Raw genomic sequence first — 24,408 nt, forward strand, 5'->3', positions numbered from 1 at the left:
GGGCGCGTCCGGCCGGGCGAGTGGTGCCTCGCGGGGCGTTCTGCCGGCGGAGTCGCAGCGTTCGCGGCTGGAATGGTGCTGGCGCCGGCGTTCGGTGCCGGCGTTCTACGGAGGGAGCAGCCCGAGCGCAGGAGCCGCGATGGAGATGCTGCTGCTGCAGCCGTTGGGGTGAGCGCCGGCCGAGGGGGCGGGTTCAGGCAGGCCTCCAGTCCACAGGCGGCGGTGGCTCCCGCGCCTCTGAGCATGTGCAGGCTGCCCATCTACGCAGGGCCGGTGCCAGTCTTTTTTTTTTTTGGGTGCGCCCTAGGCAAGGCTAGCTACTTGTGCCCCCCCCCCCCGCAATTGCGAACCAATTTTCAAAAACAGATGTCTTGTAAGGAAAAAATTGAAAGCCTGGTGCATTCCGACAAAACTTTTCATAAGACGTTACAATGAATTATTTTCCATTGTACTGTTGTAGTACTTAAAATAAAAATGGTCAGTTGCCTTCCCCCCCCCCCCAAGAAACTAATCTGTTTAAAACTGTTCCCCTCAGGACAGTCCGGCACCCCTCTGAGGTCTGCTCCCTAGGCGACCGCCTAGTTCGCCTTAATGGTAGCGCTGGGCCTGCATATATGCACTGGAAGGGCTGCTCCTGAGTTCTGTAGTGACTCACTAAAGGTTGAAGTGCACTCTGTATGTGGTCAGAGGTGCTGTTGTACTAGGACAGACTTCTGGGTTTTCCAGACAGCTTCTGGAGTTGATCCTTGCCCTGTATTGTCTGTAGTTTACAGTTGTAATGCTAGGTGTGGTGGCGTCTTCCTCTTTGTATGGTTTTTTTTCCTCCCTTGATCGCAATCCATACGTGTGCCCTGTTCTTGAACAGGCTTTGTCAGTTGTAAAGTCACCCATGGGACAGGTTGGCAAGAGGTGAGCATCAAAGAGCGGGCGTTAATTCATTCATTGTATTCTGTTGATTACTTATCTTCTGAGCATGGCTGGACTAACTAATAATATAGTCATCTTCTACTGTCAGTGTGTGCTCAGTGCTGCATAATGTGCAGAAAGGAAGATCTTGGCCTGTTAGAGTTACAGCCTGATTTCACATAAACATTTTCACTTTATAATATGGAATAACTCTCATCCCTGCCCCAAACTTCACTTAATAAGCATGTAGGGAAATGAATGTTTTCTGTTAACGTCTTTCTAGCAAGAATGCCAGGTTGGCAGCTGAAGAATTACTCCAGGGTACTCAATCTGTATTATGTGATTTGAGTTTGTACCTTACATCCGTATTGGACTGAGGTGCTGGAAGAGATAGGGATTGCTTGCCTCTAGTTGAGGTCTTGCATGTCTTCCCTTTTGCTCTTTCCAGGCTCACTTGTGAATAGTTGGGGAGCGCTGGGAAAGCTAAATGCTTGACAGATTCTAGCAGACAAAAACATGAATTTTCAAATGCAAATGTAAAAAAGAAAGGCACATGGCAGGCGAGTTCTGTTAGCTAGGATTCTCAGCCTCATGGACATTTTCAAAACCGGGTATTCTGCCTCTTCTTTGAGAGTATGCTTTGGAGGATATCTGCTACTTTTCTTAGGTGTTAGGCCCAGCCTTTAGGGGAAAATACAGCTTGGGGGGGGGTTTTTGCGGTTTTCTCAGTGATGTGGAGAGAAGCAATTTGAGAGGGAGCTGGGATGAGGTGGGGGATGCAGCATGCATGCACCTCCATGATTTCAGGGTGTGTGTGGAGACAACTGGAGAACAACATATAAGCAACTAAGTTCAGTTGTTAAGATTGGCTGTTCCACGTAATAAATGTTGCTTCAAGTAATGGCCCTGCTGGGGAAAAGAGGTGGTAGGTAATAATAAAACTCCATAGGGTGAAGAATCATATGACTTGTCCACCCCGGGGCATGTTAAAATTTCTCTAGAGTCCTTTCTGTGGTAGTTAGGAAGACGTGGTATATTGGAACATGTTCAAGAATTGAGCACAGTGACCAGAGGGAAAGCTGCCCCCCTTTGCTTGTTGATCAGTATCTTCTATGAAGGACAGCTTTGTAATATGGACTGGTACATGATGGGAAATGCTTAAATATGCATGTGTTCATGTCCCATGAGTTGAGGCTTCTAAAACAATTACCAAGCTCAAAGCAGAAACAAAGAGGTATACATGTTACTAGATATATATGTACTTCTAAACTTTGCAGGCCTTGCCCGTTCCAAATCTCCAAGCTGCGTAGTTAGCGGTTACCCTGTCTAAAGATTTTAAAAATGGCAGCAGCTATCTTCCACTGCCCTTGTTTCCTCAGAACCAAATATCACGGTGGTGAGGGAGATAGGTTAGTACTGGTGATTGCCTTTATAACCATCAAGTTTCAGAAAAACTGCCCAACAACTTATTTCTCAGGCTCGATTCCTAGAATAGCAAACACAAGAGGAACATTAACGATCTGAGAAATGAAGTTGTGGTGGAAGCTGGAGTGTGTTATGGAAGGAGATAGTGTTATCTGGCAGTCCCTGTCATGAGCTGTGAAAGGTATGAAATTGGAGGTGGCAGCTGTTCAACAGATGCCGTTCTTTGGTATTTGACTAATGTACTGCCTGCATGCCTACAGAATGCTCTTTTCTTTCAAATCCCCCTTGCCACATTTAGGTTTAGGTAGATGAAATATGCTGCTTGGGGTCCGCCGTCTGCATCTGGACATTGTGATGCCCATTTTGCTTAGAAAGCCATTATTTAACAGTTAATCAGCAGAAGTTAAAGGGCAGCATGTGCTGAGGATCCTGTGGTCTTATCCCCCCGCATCAGTAGAATGATGGAAAACAAGGTGTTGGATGTGCATTTAGAAGTGGAAGTGAGGAAAGTGATGGCAAGCTGGACACAGACTTTTATCATTAGGCGTTGTTTTTAGGGTGCCTGGTAGAACTGCACCACAGTCTACCCGATAAGGGCAAGCCTAAAAAGCATAAGAAGGGAGAAAGAAGCTAGATTTCAAGCAATGGAAGAACACAACAAAGTTGGTAACATAGACAGGCTGTTTCCTTGGAAAGAGCCAGTATGAATGATGAGTGTGATGTGTAGGAAATAATGCCTAATAAAACTGGCTGCTATTTCCTTTCCCTTTATCAATTTGATCCACATGTTGCTCCTTCTATTTATCTGTATTCATTGTATCTGTATTCATTTTGTCAAAGATGCTTTCAGCTTATTTTGCAGTCAGCCTTACTGTTGATACTGACACATTTCCACAGCAGCTGGTGGGTCTGATCCAACCGCATTTCTCAGTTCTTCTTTTACTGCAGCCTCCCACCCCACATCACTTCAGGTCCCATCTTCCCCAGCCTAATTTTTTGTATTAGATTAAAGAGGATCCCTCCGTTCTTTCTCACCAGCAGAAAAGCTGGCTAGATCCAATTTACCAGCTTAAATTTGTGGCCAGTTCCTGGGGTCACCTCCTGCCCCTCCCAAAAAAATTATTTTTCTTTGAAATGTAATGACTTTAAGAAAATATAACTTCTTTGTAACTCCCCATCTTGAGTGAGGAGGAGGGATGGAATGAATGGCTATGAAATCGTATACTAGCACGGTAACTTTTTTCAGTTATGATCAACCACATGTAAGGGGGGATTGCACATGGCCCGATCCTTTTCAACACACACAGTTGCCACAAATAGTGAAGCACATGTATATTCTAGCTGCAGTACATGGGAATGAGTACCCTCAAATCTGGGTTTTCCAGCCATATGTACCAAAGAAGGAAAATTTGCATGTTGCGATGTTAACACAACATGGTAACCCCATGTTAGCGGGAGGATCATGCTGTGCATGGTATTCTCTTATGTGTGGTTAATTGTAACAACTGAAAAGGGCTAGTGATGGGCATGCTTTAGCTATAGCAATTATGAACAAATGCAGGTTGGTCTAGGACTAGGTTGCACTTCTGGCTAAAAACTGTGTCTTAAGTTAAATGTTTCCATGCTGTGTCTGTGTTTCAAGAGAACATCCATCAGTATGGTCCCCTCTAATTGGTACTGTTATTTTGATCTCCTACAAGTACTTTAATTAGCCGTAAGATCTTTCGGGCCTGTCCATGGGTAAATCAATATTGCTTCTGTGTCTTTTGTTTTGTGTTGTGTCAGAGGTTAGGGAATAATCTCAGTAAAGCTTTGAAAGTACACTTTGCTCAGCTTAATTTCTTGCAGCAGTCCATGTTATAGAATTATAAGAATTGAACTGTATGCCTGTGTTGGTGGTGATAAGATCTCAAATGGGCAATTACTGAATGAGCCTTTCTTATTTGCAGATGTACCAAGCTGTGCCATCAGAAGCCTCTGGATTTGAAAGATGATAATACTGAAAAGCACTGTCCTGTTACAGTGAACCCCTGGCATATGAAGAAAGCTTTCAAAGTTATGAATGAATTAAGAAGGTAATACTTAATCCTTCCTAAACAGGTTGTGTGGATACTGGCTTTTGAAAAGCTTGTGCAAGAGACAGAATCTACATTCTATCAAATCTAGGCTATTGTCCTACTTGAAACTAAATTCCATTGGATCTGAAAGTTATAAGACAAGCAAGGACCTGGAGAATCTCTTCTACTTATAAAGTGCTATTTTTCCCTTGAAAGAAACTTGCTGTAAAACCATGCATGTGGAAGCTTGAGAAGCATCTAGTGTAGTGATGGCGAACCTTTTAGAGACCAGGTGCCCAAACTGCAACCCAAAACCCACTTATTTATCGCAAAGTGCCAACATGGCAATTTAACCTGAATACTGAGGTTTTAGTTTAGAAAAAAACAACTCATACATTAACATCCTGACTAGCGGAGTCGCTCTGCACAGGATCACACGGCCGGATGGTATCCGGGGGGCGCGCCCCTCACCTTATAGAGCGCGTAGTGCAGGTACAGGTAAGGGGTGCGTCACTGGAAGTCGCGCAGGGTCTCGGACGGTGGGTAGCGGAGCTGGAAGATGGGCAGGCCGCACTTGCAGCGCCGCAGGCAGGAGGCGCACCACAGGATGCGCCGGAAGACCTCCAACTCAGCCATCCCCTTGTCTGGAGCGGCACCGGGGCCCGGCTCTCCAAAGGTCAGCTCCCCGAGCCAGGGCTCCCCCGGCGCCTCGCCGCCGCACTCCTGGGGGCAGTGAGCCTCACTGTCGCAGGCTGGCCTCCAGGGCTTGGACGCTCTCCTTCCAGCCCTCGCCCTCGTACTGCTTCGGTGTGTAGGCATAGGCGTGCGGCAGCAGCTCGGCCACTGGGAAGCCGCGGAAGCTGTACTTCTCGTACTGCGAGCCAGCCAGCAGCAGCAGTAGCCCCCGGATTCGCCACTCCATGCCCGCCGCCGCCTGCTGCTGCTGCTCCGGAGCCGCTCGGCCGCTTGGAGGCCCATCGGGAGGCTCCGGGAAGCAGGGGGGAAAGGAAGGCGGAATGCAGGCCCGGGCGGATCATGCAGGGTCTTAGCGCAGCTAGCGGGCGAAGGGAGGGACCAAATGGCCAAAACGCATGGGAGGTTTTGCCTTGGATTTGCAACTCTCTATATCTGCTGGGGTGACGGCGCGCGTGCCCACAGAGAGGGCTTTGCATGCCCCCTCTGGCACGCGTGCCATAGGTTCGCCACCGCTGATCTAGAGAAACACTCCTGTCTTTGAACTACGTGCGTTAGTGAAAGGCCCATGTCTTCAAATGTGGATTGCTATCAAATACTTGTACAACTAAATGGTGGTGTAGGGAGATTTCATACAGAAAAGCAGTTGGCAGAAGTGGAGTGCTGAATGCGTCTTCTGTTTTCTCTGGCCCTCTCTTCTTTCAGATTGTTTCAGATTGCTTTTCCTTTGCTGTGCTTCGCCATGGAGCTCACTGATCTTGGGCCGTTCACACTCTCGATTTAAACGTGAGTGTGGGGTTGTTGTGAGAACTACCAAGAGCACTGCTCTGAGCTCTTTTGAGGAAGGGTTCAGCACTGCCTTCTACTGTTCTTCCACTTACTTATATTGATTTGGAAAACATCTGGTTCTTTTTTTCAAGAAGGTGTTCTGAACTCCACATGAAATTGCCCCCATTCTGTGGTCACCCAGTGGTTTGCTGTCTTCGGGAGTGGTCCCCCCTGTCTTTGTTCTAGGACTGGAATTGTATACCCTCCGTCTGCGGTGCATGTAATAATAGAAAGTGATTTTTGGAGGTGACGTTATGAGGTATGGAAACCCTTGTTGGTGCATTCGATACCTTTGATATATCTCAGAGTTGGCTGACTGCCTGAAGAACTATTGTCTTATGTGGAGTTTCTTATAAAGTAGGGTGTATGTGTTGTAGGTAAGGGGTTAATTCTGATGGAAACCACTAATTAAGCATCACTGGTTATTTTGTACATAGACTGCTTACAGCGTGTAGCCTTCCAGGCCTTCTCTCAGCAAAATTAAGTGACATAGTGTTCTGTTCTGCATTATTTGACCCTATTCATCTAGATATCTCTTACGGTTAAGTCTTGAGGGAAACTCGGTACACTTCAGTGGCCTCTTTAAATGCATTGCAATAAACTGCATGTTTACTACTACAATTTTTAGGCATAAGTAATTGAATCTTGGTGGCTTATCTTTGTTTAAATAGAGTGGTAATTTTGATTCATTGATACTCATCTATGTTGTATGTGATTATGCTGTTTGTCTTACAATTTCCTCTGTAATGCTTGCGGCTGTGAACATACTTGGAGAACTGATTTCTCTTGCTTCAAATGACGCTATGCAAACTAGCACTGCGTAAATTGTGGAGGGGAATGGTTGAGGCTGTGGGAGTATGCATGGTCCTGTTTCAGCGCCCAGTGCATTGAACTTGTGTTTGGGAAATTCAAGTTCAAGACCCACTTCTGCCTTTAACTCATTGTGACCTTGGGTGACTTGCTGTCTATCTGCTTTGGTTCTCCAGTGACCTGTCTTGGAACCCATATGTGCATTATGAGGTTGGATAGGCCATTTGAGACAATGTGGGTGCTTTGAAAGCCAAGGGAGCAAGGTGTTTTCTTTTGCACCCATCACGATGTCTTAGCTGTGCAGTATAAAGCAGAGTTAGAACTTTCTAAATCCATTAAATCAACGGACATAGAAGAGGGCAGCTCTGCTCAGGACAGGAATGCGCCGAAGTCTCTTGCATGCTGAGGGTTCGTTTTTGTATGAACAGAAGTGCTGTGTGTGTGTCTCTGTGTACATAAACCATACATTTTATGGAAAAGAGCCATAGAAACAGTTGGTTGGATCCCACGGATTTGTTTTTCTAACTTCTGGCAAAAGACTGTTCTGATCTGTGGGATCCAACCCTGTGAGATTTTGGCTGTGCATCTTTAATAGCAAATTGTTTGCCAAGATACCACAGGTGCCTCTTGGATGATAACGCCTTTCAGTGTTTTATCTTTAAATCTGGAAAGATGTTTGAGTACTTGGGAGTTGTTATTTTGATTCTACAGTTATAATTTTTGGGGTTCAAAATTCATTGCTCTTAAGGAGTCAGCCTGTCTTGGAGGGCATTACACTCCTCCTGCAGGTGACAGGTTTGTAGCTTGAGGATGCTACTGCATTCCCGCTTTCAGTTGTCATGCTCTGTGGCACAAAGTGCCTTTTATCATCATCAGCATCACAGTGATCCGTATACTGATCACATTCAAGTTAGATAACTGTAATGTACTCTTTGTGACTTTTAGAAGGGTCTGGAAATGTCAGCTGGGCCAAAATGTAGAAGTCAGGCTGCTGTCAGAGGCAGGATGCAGGAATTGTATCCCCCTTCTCCAGAAAAATCTGCGCTGGCTGCCTATCTGTTTCCAGGTACAATTGAAAGTGCTGGTTCTTAGCAATAAGGTCCTAAGCAGCTTGGGGCCCTGGTACTTGAAAGAATGTTTCCTCCTGTATAGTACAATCTGCCAGTTAAGATCTTTCTTGCGGGCCCTGCTGCCTGTGCCTCTGCCTTCAGAGGTGAGGTAGGTGAGTATCATTTGTGAGTTTAAGACCAGGAAAGGTACACTTGACTACAGATATGAAAGGCGGGGGGGGGGGGGGCGAGAATAATTTTTTTTGCAGGAAATTCCCCCCTCTGGACTCTTATTCATGTTCTTTCCATCAGCAAAATTGGGAAACTGTGGAACACTGAAAAAACCTCTTATGAAACATTTTTTTCTTTTAGAATGAATTAAATGCTTCTTAAAACAAGGTTTTTCTCACTCAAAATGTATGGCATGAAAAGTTAGAGAAGATTTTCCATTTTCCCTTTGGAAAATTTTGGTGAATTTTTTTAAAAGCCACTCTCCCCCCCCCTTTGGGTTTGAATAAAATGAAAGACAAGTTTTTAGCTTGAACTATGTAGCATATGTTGCATACAAATTTCAGTCTACAGCATTAGATGATTGTCTATGTATACTATGCACATATACATAACTTAGAATTTTTTATTTAAATGTAAAGTAGCTTTGGCAACAAACTATAACGTATAATAATATATTATTAAACAGTTCAGTGTTTTCAGCGTTATAAAGTTATAAAGTGTAACTTGATGTCCACCTATATAAAACAGTCCAATTTTGTATGCTAAGTTATAAATGATGCGTTTTATGTTAAATCGGTAAAAGAAGTTTAGGTTTGATAGGAACGTAAGTATTGCATATACTTCAGTTTCCCCCAGAATTTCTGGGGGGGGGGGTTGTGTAAAGAAATAACTTTGCATGAGAGATCCAGCAAAGACTGGAAATGAATTTCCAGGAGGAGCCCAAGTTCTTAGGGAACAAATAATGCTCAATAAAACTAGGATCAAGTACAGGCTCAGTAATGTCACTGTATTGGGGACAAGGGGAACAGTAGACATCTTATGGTGCAACCTTCAGCAGAGTTACATCTTTCTAAGCCCATTAACTTCAACAGACTCTGCCTGGAATTGCATTGTTGATCTGCTTACATGCTTTGGCTGTCCTCTGCTTGTTTTAACCAGGCTCAAGATAGGGAAATTCTTTGTTAATGGGCTTTAGCAAAATCACTCCCAGACATTAGCCTGTATTAAACTGGATAAGGGCTGTGCTTTTTGAAATATAAAGTGAGCATTCCAAACCTGAAGACTTGAGAAGAATAATTAGTACGTTTGCCATCTTGTGGAGTGTTTGTCTCTTTTACAACGTCTGTTTTTCTGCTCTTTCCCTGTGTAGTCAAAACTTGCTGTGTGATGTGACAATAGTAGCTGAAGATATGGAAATTGCAGCTCATAGAGTTGTGCTAGCAGCTTGCAGTCCGTACTTCCACGCCATGTTTACAGGTACCCCATTTTTAAATCATTTGTTACAGAACTGAAATAAATTTTTTTGAAAGAGACAAGCCATCCCCAGGTTTTTCTTCAATATTAATTTTGGGGCTGGTACATATGATAGTGGGTATTGTTGAATGGGAGAGTTGGTATCGATTACGTGAACAATTTGATCTGCGATGGTTCATTCAGGCATGCAAGTTACAACTTAAAATGTTGCTGTCAGTGAAGAAAGCATGCCCCCATGAGTTACTAAGATGGAGAAGGTCAAAAGACTATAGCGGGGTGATAAAAAAGTAAGAAAGAAGTATTGAGACACCAGTAACCACGTTTATAGACTGACAATGTTATGCTTATCACAGTCATGAAGGACTTAATGCTTTTGGCATGTCATGGCTGGAATACACATTTTACTGTCCTTTGCATAACTTCAGATGGCAGCTGGACTGTGTGTCTTGCCATAAGTTTCTCATGCCAGCTGGCCTCTTTTTGCTTTGCAAATTTCTAAGGCCAGTTGTCTCCTAGGTCAAGTTCCTTTTTGTAGACATCACTCTTTAGCATATAAATGTTCAGCTTCTCCTTAGGAAAATATTAACTACCGTATGTTGCTTTAGTTTTCAGTATGTGTGTATTTAGATATTTATACCCTGCTTTTCTCCCCAAGAGGGACCCAAAGTGGCTTACCACCTAGTTCCCCCCTCACTGTATTTTTGAAAGAACAACCCTGCGAGGTAGGTTACGCAGAGTGACTGGCCCGAGGTCACCCAGCAAGCTTCCATGACAGAGTGGGGATTCAAACCTGGGTCTTTCACATCCTAGTCTGACATTCTAACCACTGCACCATACTGGCCGTGCGACTCTCTGAGGAAATATTGCCTTGTGGTTTCTTTTCTCAGTGTTCAATATATTAAGTATTGGCGAAGCTGCTACTGCTGTGACTGGCTGAGAGCGTAGCTGGACTATTTTCCTAATGGCTCCAGTCTCCCTTTAACCTGTGGTCACTTATTTTTCTGCTCTGCCTGTGGTGTGCTGTGAGGCAACGCTCAGTTGATTTTACAGGCAGAAGTGTCGCAGCTTGAGGTGAACATGGGTTCTCAGATAGAAATGAAGTGTGGGGAATTAGGCGCCAGCTGAGGAGCAGTGGGATGTCTGAGAAGCAGTGAACTACTGGAGTGGGTTACCAGCATTTCTGTTGCTCTAGTAATCCTGGCATCTTGCTGGCACTTGAGTGTAAGGATAAGATAGGTAGCTACTATCTCTGCCTTGCAATGTGTTGGAAAGACTGGGTATGGGGGATTCCCCCCCCCCCCACTTTGCTCTAAACAAAGCCCTACACATCAGACAACCTTCTGTAATCTGAAAGGTGCTGGCTTTTCTGCTGCTGGGGAATTGTTCTGAATCCTCTTCAGTAAACATGCGTGCTGGCACTGCAGATGGTCTTCATAATCAGTGTTCCAGCCTCCACAAGCTCGTGCCATGTTTCCCGTCTCTTCTGGATGGAGGTGAAATTGTTTTGAGGGATGATGAGTCAAATGCTGCTAATATTAATCCTCGTTCGGTGGTGAAATTTTCTAGGACAGTTTCAACTGGCGTTGCTTGAAAATGCGTTAAACTTGCTTGTGCCCTGTTACGGTTGTACTTGTGTTCTTAAGAATATGTTTGGTTTGCATCTTTGCTTTTTTGCGATTCGTATCGATGTTACATGTTGAGTTCTGTAATCACTAAGAATTCTAGGTCTGGAAAAATCCTGGCTGCGTAGGAGTTTGATATTGGCACCCAAATTTTTAAAAAGGTTTAGGCAGTTCGGAGCAGGATTGTAACGAATTTTGACACTTGCTTTTTTGAATTCAAAGCATCTTTCCAGTCCTGCATGATCCTTATTAGGCAAGCCTGCATTCTTAGAAGTTGCATTCTAATTCACATAGCATTATGTTGTAGAGTATACTCTCTTGGAGGAAACAGGGGAACTGAAGTTTCATTTGCTATCCAGTAAAAAGCCGCCTGCGATGTATTAAATATGTTGATGTCAGTGTCTCTCTAAATTAACAGAACTATACAACCATGTATATCGTAGGTGAAATGAGTGAAAGTCAAGCAAAGAGAGTTCGAATAAAGGAAGTGGATGGCTGGACCCTAAAGATGCTCATTGAATATGTTTACACTGCTGAAATTCAGGTTACAGAAGAAAATGTACAGGTGAGTGGGAGGATTGTCAGCTCATCCTATAATGGTATGCATAATGACACAAAAAAACAAGAAAGTGATGTTTTTTTTCTTTTGTGAGGGTAATGAAACTTATTTTTAGTATATTAGTCATAAGAGAGAGTGTCACTTTAATAGAATTCACGTGATCTAGCACTTTTTTCACTAGTTCGAAACGGTTGATAACACACAGCTTGCCTTCTGTTTGGTCGTTCTCAGGATTTTTTGCTTGACACGTAATAGTTTGAAAGGGTCGTGTGAAACATTGGTGCGGTCAAGGATAAATGGTTATTAATATTTGATCATGCAACACATCTGGGAAGGTTCATAGCCAAAGGGCAATCTCAAGAAAGAAGCTTGTGTGTGCTGCTCTGACGTCCTTTGTGGAAGGAGAAAATGACTGGTGTCTGCTTAGGGTCTTGTGTGATGCGGTTTCTGCTGAACAGCCCTCTTGGCCCAAGTTCCAAAACTACTTGAACTCACAAAAAGTGGAGAAGGTGATCTTTGGCTGTTTCTACATGGCAGTTATTTTCTGTGTAACTCATTCGCAGCAGCCATGGAGCATACTAAGAGCTGTTTCCCCTGCACGTTTCCCCTGCAGACCCTTTAGTTTCCCTGCACCACCAGAGAGCTTCTTGGGGCTTTTGAAAAAAAATAAATCTGTGGCATTATGGCTATTACGGTGTTTCATTTGTTTTTTGAAGAGCCCTTGTGTATGTGTGGGGGAATGACAACTGTAGGGGGCAGATAAAAGGAAAAGGTTGCCAGTTTGGGCAGGACTTGCAATAACATGCACCTTTGGGTCCACAAAATATGCAAACACACTTTGACGGTCGTCTTTTTTCCAAAAGATCGTATCATACTAGATCTGGGAAATTTCAGAACAAAGAGGAAAATGTGGATAGTGGATGATTAGGGGATGATGTGTGGATGTCCAAACAAACAACTTCGATTTCAGTGCCTAACCGGGGGGTGGGGGGAGAGAAAGAAAGCTGGGAATCAAAATAAACTGCTGCACCTATTGGTGCAATGGTATAATGATATTCTAGTGCTAGTTTAAAAAAAAAAAAAAAAAAAGCCCTGTTGTCCCAGGGAGGGCACTGGCCATTTCTGGGGGATTAGGGGCAGGGAAATTGTGGGAAAACCTGCAATGGGGAAGCCCCATTTCTGCTGCCTTCTATCTGCAGCTGCACCAACAATGGGAGAACTAAAGTTCTGTCCCTGTATGGAAGAGATGGTAGATGTAAACTCTGGCTGGTATTACAATGTACTAGAACATTTAAATGTGGCTTTTTCCAACATGTAAATGGCTATGTAAACTGAGTATGGTTCCCTTCAGATACTCTACCTAGTTTCAGAGAGGGTATCTTATATGTAAGTATAAAAGCATGATAGGAGGGGTTTCCCATATGCTGGAGAGAATATAGAGGCATGCAGGAAAATGTTGGTGCATGCTTTGTTTTGTTTTAAAAACCCAACCCCAAGACTTGAGGGTCATACATACGTGCCATACGTGCACACAGGCATGAACCCACAGATTGGTGGGGTCTGGAAGGGAGGCTGAAGGAAATTGAATGGCCTGATGCTTGCTTGCAGAGATAAATGACCATAAAGGATGCACGTCTTTAGGCACTTGGCCCTCTCAATTCAACTTCCCTATCTCACTGAAGCCTATAAGCAAACGAGAGCTTAGATGTCCATTCTTGGTCCCAATCACTCCACCCCTGCCCCAAGTTCAGACCACGGGTAAAAAGGATTCACTGTTTACTTCAGCCCATCTTAACGTAAACTCTGTTAACTTCAATCTTCAGCCAAGTGGCTGAAAATCACTTCACTGCAGCCCTGTTCCTAATGAGGAAGGAAACTGGATGCCAGTCTCTTCAGGAATCTGGGTGACTTGGGTTTCAGTGTGTAACTGCTGTTTTCTCACCTTGCTAACCTTTCTGTGTAACTGCTGAGTGCCGGTAGTACTCCAGTTCAGCTGAAGTGTTAAGTGTCATTACATGACACTCACTGGTACTTGCCCTAGCAATCTAGTTGTAGTGGAAGTGAGATAATACATGTGCTGAAAATCTTCTCTGCTCTATTCCGGTGTGTCCTATTTGATGCTGTGTTGAGGAGTTGGTTCAGGGTGGCCGCAACCCTGGCTTATTGGTGGGCTCACTCCCTTCCCATTGTGGGCTGTGCTGAAATTGAAGATGAAGCATGGTTGAGAATCCCTGTTACTGGGAAGGAAATGAACTCAAATGTATTATGGCCCCAGTTTCTCAATGTCATGACTGATCAGAGGTAGATAAAAGAAATCATGCCCATCACAAACAAACTCCAGATTGATGTCTGAAAAGAGCCTGTGAAAGCGAAGAGTAATTGCATCAAGTTTTGACTAAAGTCCATTGCTGGGCTGTGCAACAGAAAAATGTATTTACTACTTAGCATCATGTGGTGTAGTATTCAGGGTCACACTTCTGGGGCTGATCAGAAACGGCGAGCTATAATTTTATTCACGGAGCACCTCCTGCAGAATAACCCTGTTTCTGGTATTGCCTGGAGGGCCTTGCAAGATAGGCGAAAGCTAGTCTGTTCCCAGTGAGAGCAGGAAATAGCTGACTTGGTTTGTAGGTCACAGTCAAATCACTGTGCTAGACCATGTGATAGCGTCTTGCCAGTGTGGTTCCCTGATTGGCTAGGACTGCCTCACAGGACCCCCTTCCCCAAGTGCCATAGTTCACAGAAAGGAACAGATGGAGACAGCCAGTGAACAGAATGTAAAAAGGTTAAGCAGTGGCTGGGGAGGAGGTTCACATGAAGCTGCCTTATACTGAATCAGACCCTTGGTCCGTCAAAGTCCACCATGAGTCTTTGCCCTGCAAACTCTGTTTCACCCTTGAAATTGCTTTAAGTAAAAATCTAGTGCAGCCTCCCAGTTTTTGCCATTGTTATTGCCTCGGCTGCCTCCCATTCTGGAACGCAAACGCCTATTCCCTTGGTAAGGAAAAACAGCGTATTTTATGAAAACTATCCATGTTTTTAGATTAAAGCATTCACAAAACAGTCTGAATTATATGTGTTTGCATTGGTATGCAACCTTTAAGAAATTGTGATCTGAATTAGCAAAAAAAAACCCCAAGGGAACCTGCAAGCTCTCGTGGGGAAAGGGGACTGGGAATTCCCCTCCCTGCACCATGTCAGCTTCTGTCTCTGCACTTGTTCCTGTTCTCCCCCCACACACACACCCTTGGTGATCTCCGTGGGTATTGTTTGTGCTACGTTTCTCCCCTTCCCTTGTAGGCCCTTGTAAATTTAACCTCTTACTGATTTGTAGCTTGCAAGAGTGCCAGAGTGCCCCTTGCCACTCCCCCCGCCGCCAACTCTTGCTTCTGTCTCCCTGGATGGTGCTTACCCCTCTCTTCTCAGATTTCCTTCTCTGCCCCCTCAACTTTTGTTTTGTTTGGTTGCTGAGGCAACCCAAAATAACTGGGGTGCTGGTGGTTGGGATCGTTTAAAAATTTTCTGCCAAATGCACTGGGGCCCTTGGATTTGTTGAAGCCTCTTCCCGGCCTGTGCATAGACACCACTCCACCGGAGGGGATGGAGGTTAAACCTAATAATGATCTCTTCAGTCGGATAACTTCTGTGCCGGGCAAGTTAGCAGCAAGTCCTGTGCCACTGGTACTCGGACGGAACGTGGTAACAAATTACTGTGATTCATCAGATGTGACGTTCTTCTTAGGAGCTTTGTCCTAGTTAGATGCTAGCTGTGTTCTTGCTTCTGAGGTCGCTACTCTCTTGTGGAAACTATGGAATATGGTGATTCCCCCCTTACATTCTGCTGGACAGCCATGGAAGTTAAGAGAAATTTTAATAGTGGGGGAATTACACATTAGACGGCAAGAATAAGGGCCAACTGTTAAAATGAAGAAGAGTTGGTTTTTATATGCCGACTTTCTCTACCACTTAAGGAAGAATCAAACTGGCTTACAATCACCTTCCCCACAACAGACACCCTGGGAAGTAGGTGGGGCTGAGAGAGCTGTGACTAGCCCAAGGTCACCCAGCTGGCTTCATGTGTAGGAATGGGGAAACCAACCCAGTTCACCAGATTAGCCTCCACCGCTCATGTGGAGGAGTGGGGAATCAGACCCGGTTCTCCAGATCAGAGTCCACTATTCCAAACCATAACCACTACACCATGCTGAACGGACACTTGGCTGGATTTTGATGATAGTGATAGTTCAGCTCCAGCTAGGGAAACCAGGACATTGCAGCTAATTCGCTGAAGGTGGAAACTCTTTCAAAAAGAGGGTTTACAAGCCATAGGACACACTTTCCCATTTGTCAGACAAACTTTTTATCGTATTGCTAGGACCTTCCTGTGCCCGAGTCTTGAAACAAGCAGTCTTAATAACTGTTAAAGACTTTTGCAGCTTTGTTGCATACAGCTGACTAAAAATAGCTGCTTTACTGAGATATATACATGGTGTGTGTAATACCAGTGATCTGATGATTTCTTGCTCTGCAGACTGTCCTGCTGCTTCCTGTCATTAGGTTTGTCTTGGCAATATCTTTTAGCTCATTATCTGGTACAGCATGTAGCATTTCTAACAAACTGTTTGGCCAAATGTTCACAAATGCTGGAAAATGTCTCAAGCTGTTACATAGTCGCTCTTATCTGCATCAATAAGGATTTCTAATGCCTAATATCTTGTTGGATGGGATTTTTTTTTAAAACAACTTTAATGCTTGGGCTGGGCCTGACCCCTTGCTATATGGATTAAGCAACTGAAAGTGGAAATCGGGCTATTTCACCTTTTAAAATAAGGCCAGTTTGTTTATCCTCCTTGGAAGTGACCTTTTGCAGATTTTTGTTGCTGCTTTGCTAGTGCTTCCCCTGGCTTAGGTCAGTCAATGGCTGCTTTGAGTTAGTCCAGTGGTCGGCAAACTGCGGCTCATGAGCCGCATGCGGCTCTTTGGCCCCTTGAGTGTGGCTCTTCCACTTGGTTCGGAGCCCCTGCTCTCGCGCCTGCTCGCGCCGGCAGCCGGGCTGCGCTTGCTCCCTTTGCGCCGGAGAACGAGAGCGAGCAGAGGTGAGTTTCCTGTCTGGAGCCGGCACGCCAGAGAGAGAGAGAGAGCGAGCGCGAGAGAGCAGGCTAGCAGGCGCGCTGTCTACCCCCCCCCTGGTGGAGAATGGCCGGGGGGAGCTCCAGGGCCTATCCATTGAATTGCGGGCCAGCACGGCTGTCCCCGAAACTGTTCCGGAAGCCGCAGCGTGCAGGAACGCTGCGGCTCCCTTTAAACCTCCTCTCTCTGCCTGTCAGCTGTTGGGCGGCGAGGGAGGGGGGAAGAGGAAGAAGCCAGCCGCCGGCGTGCCTGCGTGAGGCGTGAAGCTTTCAGCCCTGCTGAGCCCCACACGTGCTCATGTGAGAGGGGAGAAAGGTGCTGTGCTGGCGCTCTTCCCTGCCGCCCCCCTCGAAGGCCTGGGAGCCCCCAGAGCGGATCAAGGAGGAGGAAGGTGGCGAGGAGGAGCTGCTGCTGGAGCCTGGAGGCCCGGCCTCGTTGCCACTGGCCTCGCCGCCCCCGCTGTCATCCCCTGGGCTGGGCTTGGTGCCGCTGCCACTGGCGGGGGCCTTCAAGGGGGGCGGCAGGGAAGAGCGCCAACAACACCTTCCCCCCCCCCCACCGTGCGCGCGCGTCAGCAGCAATGAGGCGGGGCCTCCTCCTCCAGGCTCCAGCAGCAGCTCCTCCTCGCCACCTTCCTCTTCCTCATCCCCCTCAGGCGGCTCCCAAAAGTCCAGCTCCAGGCTGCCGCCGCCATTGTCCTCCTCCTCAGGCGCCTCTCCCCTGGCCGTTTTTGCCCGCCTCCTCCTCAGGGTGCTCGCGGAGGGCCAGGCGGCCCCTCAACAGCCGCGCGTCCGCCAGAAAAGGCCTGCCGTCCCCCGCCGTCCTCCCCCTCCCCCCTCTCCTTTCTCCCCCTCTTCTTTCTTTCTTCCTTCCTTCCATCCTTTCTTCCCCAGTTCCTTCCTTCTCTTTCCTTTCCCAGTTCCTTCCTTCCTTTTTCCATCCCTCCCACCTCCCTTCCTCTACTAGGGTTGCCAACCTCCAGGTGGTGGCTGGAGACCTGGCAACCCTAGAATCTCCCCCCCAGTGTACCTATAGTTTAATTAAGACTTAAAACTTTAATTAAAGTTTATTAAGTTAATAAACAGTGTACCTACCTATATAGTTTAAGTTTAAGAAATTGGGCTCTCAAAAGAAATCTCAATCGTTGCACTGTTGATATTTGGCTCTGTTGACTAATGAGTTTGCCGACCACTGAGTTAGTCTGATCTCTTACTGCTTTGTAGTTTGCAAGAGTACCAGGGGGCACATGTGATCACAGAAGGAGGAGGGCGATTGTGATTTCTGTCAGCTACTGTAAGATCTTGTACCTAAGCTTCTGTCCCATCCCCCCCTTGCTTCCAGGTAATTTTTAAAAGACTGAGCCAGCCCAGAGGCACAAACCAAAGGGCTCTTGACCGTGAAGGGTTGTAGCCTGAAGCTAGGACGGGGAGAGAGACACAGACACACCTGGGAAACCTTTTTCTTCCCCTTCACTCTTTAAAATACACACACAGTAGAGAAGAGCAAGAGTCCAGTAGCACCTTAAATACTAACAAAATTGAGCTGTGACTCACGAAAGCTCATACCCTACCAGAAATTTTGTTAATCTTTAAGGTGCTACTGGACTCTTGCTGTTTTCTACTGCTACAGACAGACTAACACTGCTACCCATCATGATCTACTCACTGTATTTTGTATTGAGATCCCAAACACTGGGTATATTTATTCAAGGTATTTATTTATGGGCATGCTTGAACAAATTTTAATGATTTCCATGCTAATTTTCCATCTAAAAATATATTGTCTTAGCAAGTAAGACAGAAATGGGAATTCACTTTACCATCCATCGAGTTATATTTATTGCAAAAGGAAATCTTTGCATCTTGCTGGGTGTGACCTACTCAAGCGTAGGAATTGATTTGCTAAGCTAGAAACTTGCTTTCAGCTGTGCACTTTATGACTTATTCCTTTACCCAAACGTAAGATCTTGGAGCGACTTGAAAATGCCAAGACTGAGGTCATGGGAGGTAAGCTGGTGGCTGCTGGAGGCACCCCGTATGGAATATAACTGCCCGAGTTCTGATGTTCCCTCTCTGAATGCAAAATCAAGCTGTTTTAAAGAGACTTCTCATTATAATAGATATAGGTTGTTTTGTGAAACGCATAGTGAGTAAGGTGATGGGGGAGCATGTGACTGTCTGAAGAGAGAGATGGCGATTCTGGAAATGGCACACCGTATGTGCCATGTTCAGCCCATGGGTGCACATCCTGTGTGGCTCCTCAGCATTTAATAAGATATCCCGTGTGTTTAACGTGCGATTTCTGCCTGAAAAAAAATGTTCACAAATGGAATTTCGTCTCTTTCTTTTTGGATTAATGCTCATTTTATATTTTTCAGGCAGAGTTCAGTATCTAAACACATCTATAAATACCAATTTGCATGCATACTTTGTTCATGGAAATTGACTTGAGTACACAATGTAACCTGGAACAGCCCCCCTACGGACACTTGATTGGGAGGAGGGACTGCTAAACGAGCTTGAACATTGTATGCTGGGTCTGATGGAATGTCTATCGCACTGATATTCCGAGTAATTAGCAGGGTGCTTTAAGTTTCGCAAACAGTGGAAGATTGCTCATGCGTGCGTGCCAGTGAGAAACAAAAGGGGAAGCAGCGTTGTTTCTAATCAAACTAAACTCATTTTATTGGTGAAATACACTTTGGATAGGAAAGAGACAATACAAGTCCACTATTCTAATCTAACTTTCTAATTCTCTAGATATAAAGGTTCCACCTTCCTTCCTCCCATTATGGGGGGAAGGGCAGTATGCAGAGCGCACGGTCCCTGTCGTCTTGCTTGGATGAGGGGCAAAAGGGAAGAGAGAGAGAGAGAAGGGAAGTTTCCCCTGACAATATAACTCTAAACATCAAAGGGGACAGAGGGTGAGGGTGTGTAACAGGAGACGGCCCTCTCTATCCTGTCTATCTATCTGACTCTCTGGTCAGTTCACCCCCTCTGAATGTGGAGGCAAGCGACACTGTAAAGAAGGGCATATTTTCCAACAGGGTCAATTCCTGGTTGATTAAACAATGCCTGGACTCCAAGCAGAGCTGCAAGCCCTTTGCTAAAAGACTTTATTTTTAGGAGACGTTTACGCATGATACTTGTAAATGATTTTAGAACAATTTGCTGCCTCTGAAATGAATGAGTGCTAATAACTTTCCTGGGTGAAATGTAAAGTGTTAGCTTTTAGCTTTGTGTTACAGATGTCAAAATGTATTTTTAGCCTTCTCAAATGCCACCCACCCACCACTACAGATGTTTGTCTTGACTCATGCTTTCTTGAAAGACAAGCAGCACGAAGTGTTTCAGCTTGAGGCATTTATGCAGTTCGGTGTTTGGTATTCTGAACACATGGGAACTTGAAAGCAGCTTCTATAATCCAATACTTTAGGGAAGAGTGAATTCTAATACCGGGTGACTTACTGCCCCCACCCCTGTGTATTTCTTTTAAAACCTTCAACCTTTTCCCCATCTTGTAATATATGTGGGAAACGAAGCAGAGAGTCTTACTTGTTGTATCAAAATATCTGCTGCAATCCGTAAAAGTAGCGTGTACATGAGAGCCACTGCTATGTAGGAGGTTAGTGTTGAGATGGCCCTTAGAGTCCCTGTCCCTGCTCAGCCTTGATAATGCCTGACCTTGAGCTGGTTGCAGAAAACAGTTGTGTGTTTTCCCTTTCTGTGTGAACCTTTTTATAGCTAAAAGTCAAGGTCCCCTGTGCAAGCGCCGGGTCATTCCTGACCCATGGGGTGACATCACATCCCGACGTTTCCTAGGCAGACTTTGTTTATGGGGTGATTTGCCAGGGCCTTCCCCAGTCATCTTCCCTTTACCCCCAGCAAGCTGGGTACTCATTTGACCGACCTCGGAAGGATGGAAGGCTGAGTCAACCTTGGGCCGGTAAATGTGTACAAAAGTACTCCAAATTATGAAAACATATTGTGTGTGAAGCAGACCCATGTTAATCTTGGGGGGCAGTGTGGTCCTATTGGTGAATGCCTTGGCACACTACAATACAGTCTGATAAGGAAAGGATTGCAATAGCTGTTCTGATCATCTGCAACACAATGTATTGAGGCCAGAATTTGAAAAGAATGTGGGTCAAATGGCCAGTGATTTGTGAAGCCTTTTAAGATGCCTGCACAAATAGCACTATTTTTTTTTTAAATAACAGTTTTAAAAGTTTTAAATGGAATTGTGAATGTTAACGAAACATGAAAGAAGGGAAGTGGCAATTCCGGTAAACGGTCTGTTTTGTTCCCTGGCATATGTTGTTGTTGCTGCATGCATGCTATAGAAAAATCAGCTCATATATAACTTGCACATATGTGCCTTTCATAATGGTTCAAGATGCTTAATATGCTTTTGCGGATCAAAATGATGTAAACAAAGCACTAGAATCTTGATGAGAGGAAGAGTGAATTAGAGACCTAAACTAAACATGGTGTGGGTTTGAATTTCCTAACAGTCAAATTGCCCATTTTTCTAACAGGGTGTATGTAAACAAACTCAGGTAATGAGCAAGAGAAGTAAGGAAATACAAAATTAACAGAAGTATTGATAATTTTGTAACTTTGCCAGAAAATTAATTATAAGCTCCCTTTCTTGGACTAATTGTAAGCTTCTCAAAATTGCAGTAAACATAAGGCAGCAACTTCATAATGCACAACTCCACTGGTCGTAGTTTTGCTTGAGTTCTAACACTTTTAACGTGTTTGCACTATGTTTTCTTTCATCCGTAATAACAATAGTGGCAATTGACTGACTGCATGTACTCATCTAGTTTTGGTTATTATAGGTACTTCTCCCGGCAGCTAGCTTGTTGCAGTTGCAGGATGTAAAGAAGAGTTGCTGTGATTTTCTGGAAACCCAGCTTCATCCTGTCAACTGTCTGGGCATTCGTGCTTTCGCTGACATGCATGCATGCACAGACCTACTGAACAAGGCCAACATATATGCAGGCAAGTGCAACACCATTCTAAAAAGTTAACTTGATCAAATGTTGGGTGTCACTTTTAACACTGTCCAAGGTAAGCAGCTGTATTGACATTTTCTGGCGCAGAAGTGTTCTGAAGCAAGGATGTTAGGAAATGTGAAAGTTTCAGAGCAGAATGCCCATCTGTTATAATGCAAATACAAAAGCAGTTCATGAAACAGCTGGGGAACTGAACATATTTCAGAACCATAACTGAACAACACAATAAATTTTAGGCGCCAACATCATATCTTTAAAGAGTCCTGCCAACTAGACACTTAAGATTTTCTAGCCCTATCCAAAACGTATGGCACTACTGCAAGTTCATGCAGTAATTAGTCAAAACTTGCCACTGTTACTAAAACAGCTATAAAAAGGCAATAATAACTCTAACATCCTCTAGTCAGCATCTGTGCCTGGGAGAATGCACATCTGTTTACTCTAAATTTTCATTGTGCTTATCTTTCTAAAAACTGAAGGTTTAAGTGAACTGAAACAAAATTCTCGTACCTAGTCAATGGTTCCAGTGTTTCTGCGCTTCTTTTCCGTATGTGACCAAACTTCTAATAACTTTTAATGTAAGAAAGTGGTACTTAAATGCTTGGACAAATATATTGAGCCCATTTTCAAAGTTACTTTGTTTACTCTAACCTGGTGCATTCTGGAAGTATGTCTGTTTTGCTTTGTTAAATAGATAAAATGTTCTATATATATATATATATATATATATAGGATTAAAGAGTAGCATTTTGAACATAAGTCACTTCCTTTCTTGGAGAGTGCGTAATGTAATTATTTCAACCTTTCCACTTTGAGCCACTGGGTTAAATAAACAGCCTTTGTTTCAGTGTTTACTTTTTAAAAATTTCACGCTGCTGATTTGTGCAATAGGACATGAAGTAACTTTTCAGTGAGAATGAATGACATGGTGGCTCAGCTCTGTCACGGGGAGCCCATGGTTTGGCTGGGAGAAACGAGATGCAGGCTCACGTGCTCCTTCCTTCATGTGTGCTAGTTTCCTTCTCTGCTTCCTGATTCGTCCCAAGATTCAGCACAGGCTAACTAAAGCTACTGCTATCTATATAGTTTGCCTCGAAGCCAGAAATCCTCTTCAAATAAGGTTTGGTTGTAACTGTAGTTAGCCTGATTCAGATGTTACAACTAACTATGCAAAACAGGAAGCGGGGGGGGGACTACACCCCTGCTACACATTCTTATGGTTAAATGCCTGGCAGGTCTTACGTCAGCGACCCATCTGGTTCAGAGGGTGGAAATGATGGACATGAGATGTAGAAGGGCCTAGCTTGTTCATTTGGCTTTGCAGTTGTCCTTTGTTGCAAGCATGTGCAAAATCCATTAAGACTCCAGAGAGAATGAAAAGGTAGCATTTATTCATTTGCTGGAGGCAGCTGAAAAAAAGAGATTGCTGCTGTCCTTCATTGTCCACTGAGCCCTTGCAACAGATTGACCATTCAGCGCATCAGGAAAAAGCTGGCGGGATTTGCCTCTCTGAGCCTCTACCTGGGCTGGGAGCCAGCTAAAGGGGACACTACTGGGCAGAAGCAAGCAGTACGGTGCTTAACTTTGCCTGCCCCTGCCTGGCCTCATGGCTGCTGGGCTGGGCAAGAGATGAGCAGGCGTCTGAGGACACCATTGCCAGGTGATGTGGTGTCTGCCCTCATCACCCTCTGTCTAGGCCTGCCGCTATTGGCTTGTCCTTGCCTGATGGGGCCAGTCAGCCTTGAACATGTGGCCCTCCATCACGTTCAGAGGTGGGGGCCTTTTCCAGGGCCATTTTGTCTGCCCCTTCTTGCGGTGATTTTGGAGCCAAGGTTGTAGCACCTGAGCAGCTTAGCTATCCAAGGTGCAGAATGGTAATTAAAAAACAACAACAAAGTATTGATGATTTACTTACCTCCCAAACATAGCAACAGCTTTCAACAAATTTGTTTTTGAATTTGCTGATGTGCTGAATATAGTTGGAAGGAGTTTAGCGAAGGCTTGATGCAATCCTTCTGTTTAAGTCAACATGTTGAGTAAGTTTCTCATGTAATTGGGTGGGTTAACTTGTTCAGTTGTTTGGCTGTGTTGCACAATGTTCAGCCTACTCTGGGAAGCGTCCCTCTCTTGAATTTGTGCCATAATCTGAACATGTGTTGAACCATTCCCATCGCGCAACTCCAGTAATCTGCTTCAATGGAAAAGCAAAGTGCTTATGGGGATCAAGTGTGCATGCTTATACTGTCCCAGGTCATTGAGGGAGCAATGTTGTAAGGAGCTACAACTTTGCAATCTTTGGGGCTAAATCTGGGTATTATTTTTTCTCTGCAGTCTTCTTTGCCCTGTAGAAATCTCATCAAAATCATTGCTGTTCATAAGGGGCTCATAGTGTAATTTCACTATTAAGATCAATAAAATTATGTTTTTTTGTAATCTATATGCCTAATGGTTTACAGAGCCCAAGATAGGTCTCTGCCCCAAGAAGTTTACAATCTGCAATCTGAAAAGATAAGGGGTGAGAATAAACAGGTGACATATATTTATGGTCTAGTTGTATGTGTTCAGGCTTAGTTTCAGTGGTGAAGGGGGTTAAGGGTTGCTCCAAATCTGCATGGAATCCTTCACCAATTATAAAAGGAAATGAGAGCAACTTAAGAATTAAAACCTCCTTTTGGAATGTTTTATTTTTATTTTGGCTTCAGTGACAGGTTAACAGGAGGGTTTGGACCTCCTAATTTAAGGGCCCATTATATGGCCCTTTTAATTGCACAAGCAAGATACTGGCAAGAGACCTCTCCAGACTCTGTTTATCTTGCAATGGCAG

At 44.6% G+C, this 24,408-nt stretch overlaps 1 protein-coding gene across 2 annotated transcripts in view; it reads left to right on the plus strand.

The window, feature by feature from the left end:
• Window positions 1-24,408, plus strand: part of KLHL2 (kelch like family member 2) — a 47,930-nt gene continuing 23,522 nt past the window's right edge. Inside the window, exons 1-5 of one of the 2 annotated variants that reach the window (XM_056855952.1) lie at window positions 1-168; window positions 4,281-4,406; window positions 9,150-9,256; window positions 11,319-11,440; window positions 21,408-21,570. In XM_056855952.1, the coding sequence (XP_056711930.1) occupies window positions 140-168; window positions 4,281-4,406; window positions 9,150-9,256; window positions 11,319-11,440; window positions 21,408-21,570 (547 nt within the window). In that variant the 5' untranslated portion in view covers window positions 1-139. Of the gene's footprint in view, window positions 169-4,280; window positions 4,407-9,149; window positions 9,257-11,293; window positions 11,441-21,407; window positions 21,571-24,408 lie in introns of those variants that run through there. The other variant, XM_056855951.1, reaches the window with a different exon arrangement.

Source organism: Euleptes europaea, chromosome 9, assembly GCF_029931775.1.
Source record: "Euleptes europaea isolate rEulEur1 chromosome 9, rEulEur1.hap1, whole genome shotgun sequence".
Taxonomy (NCBI): Eukaryota; Metazoa; Chordata; class Lepidosauria; order Squamata; family Sphaerodactylidae; genus Euleptes; species Euleptes europaea.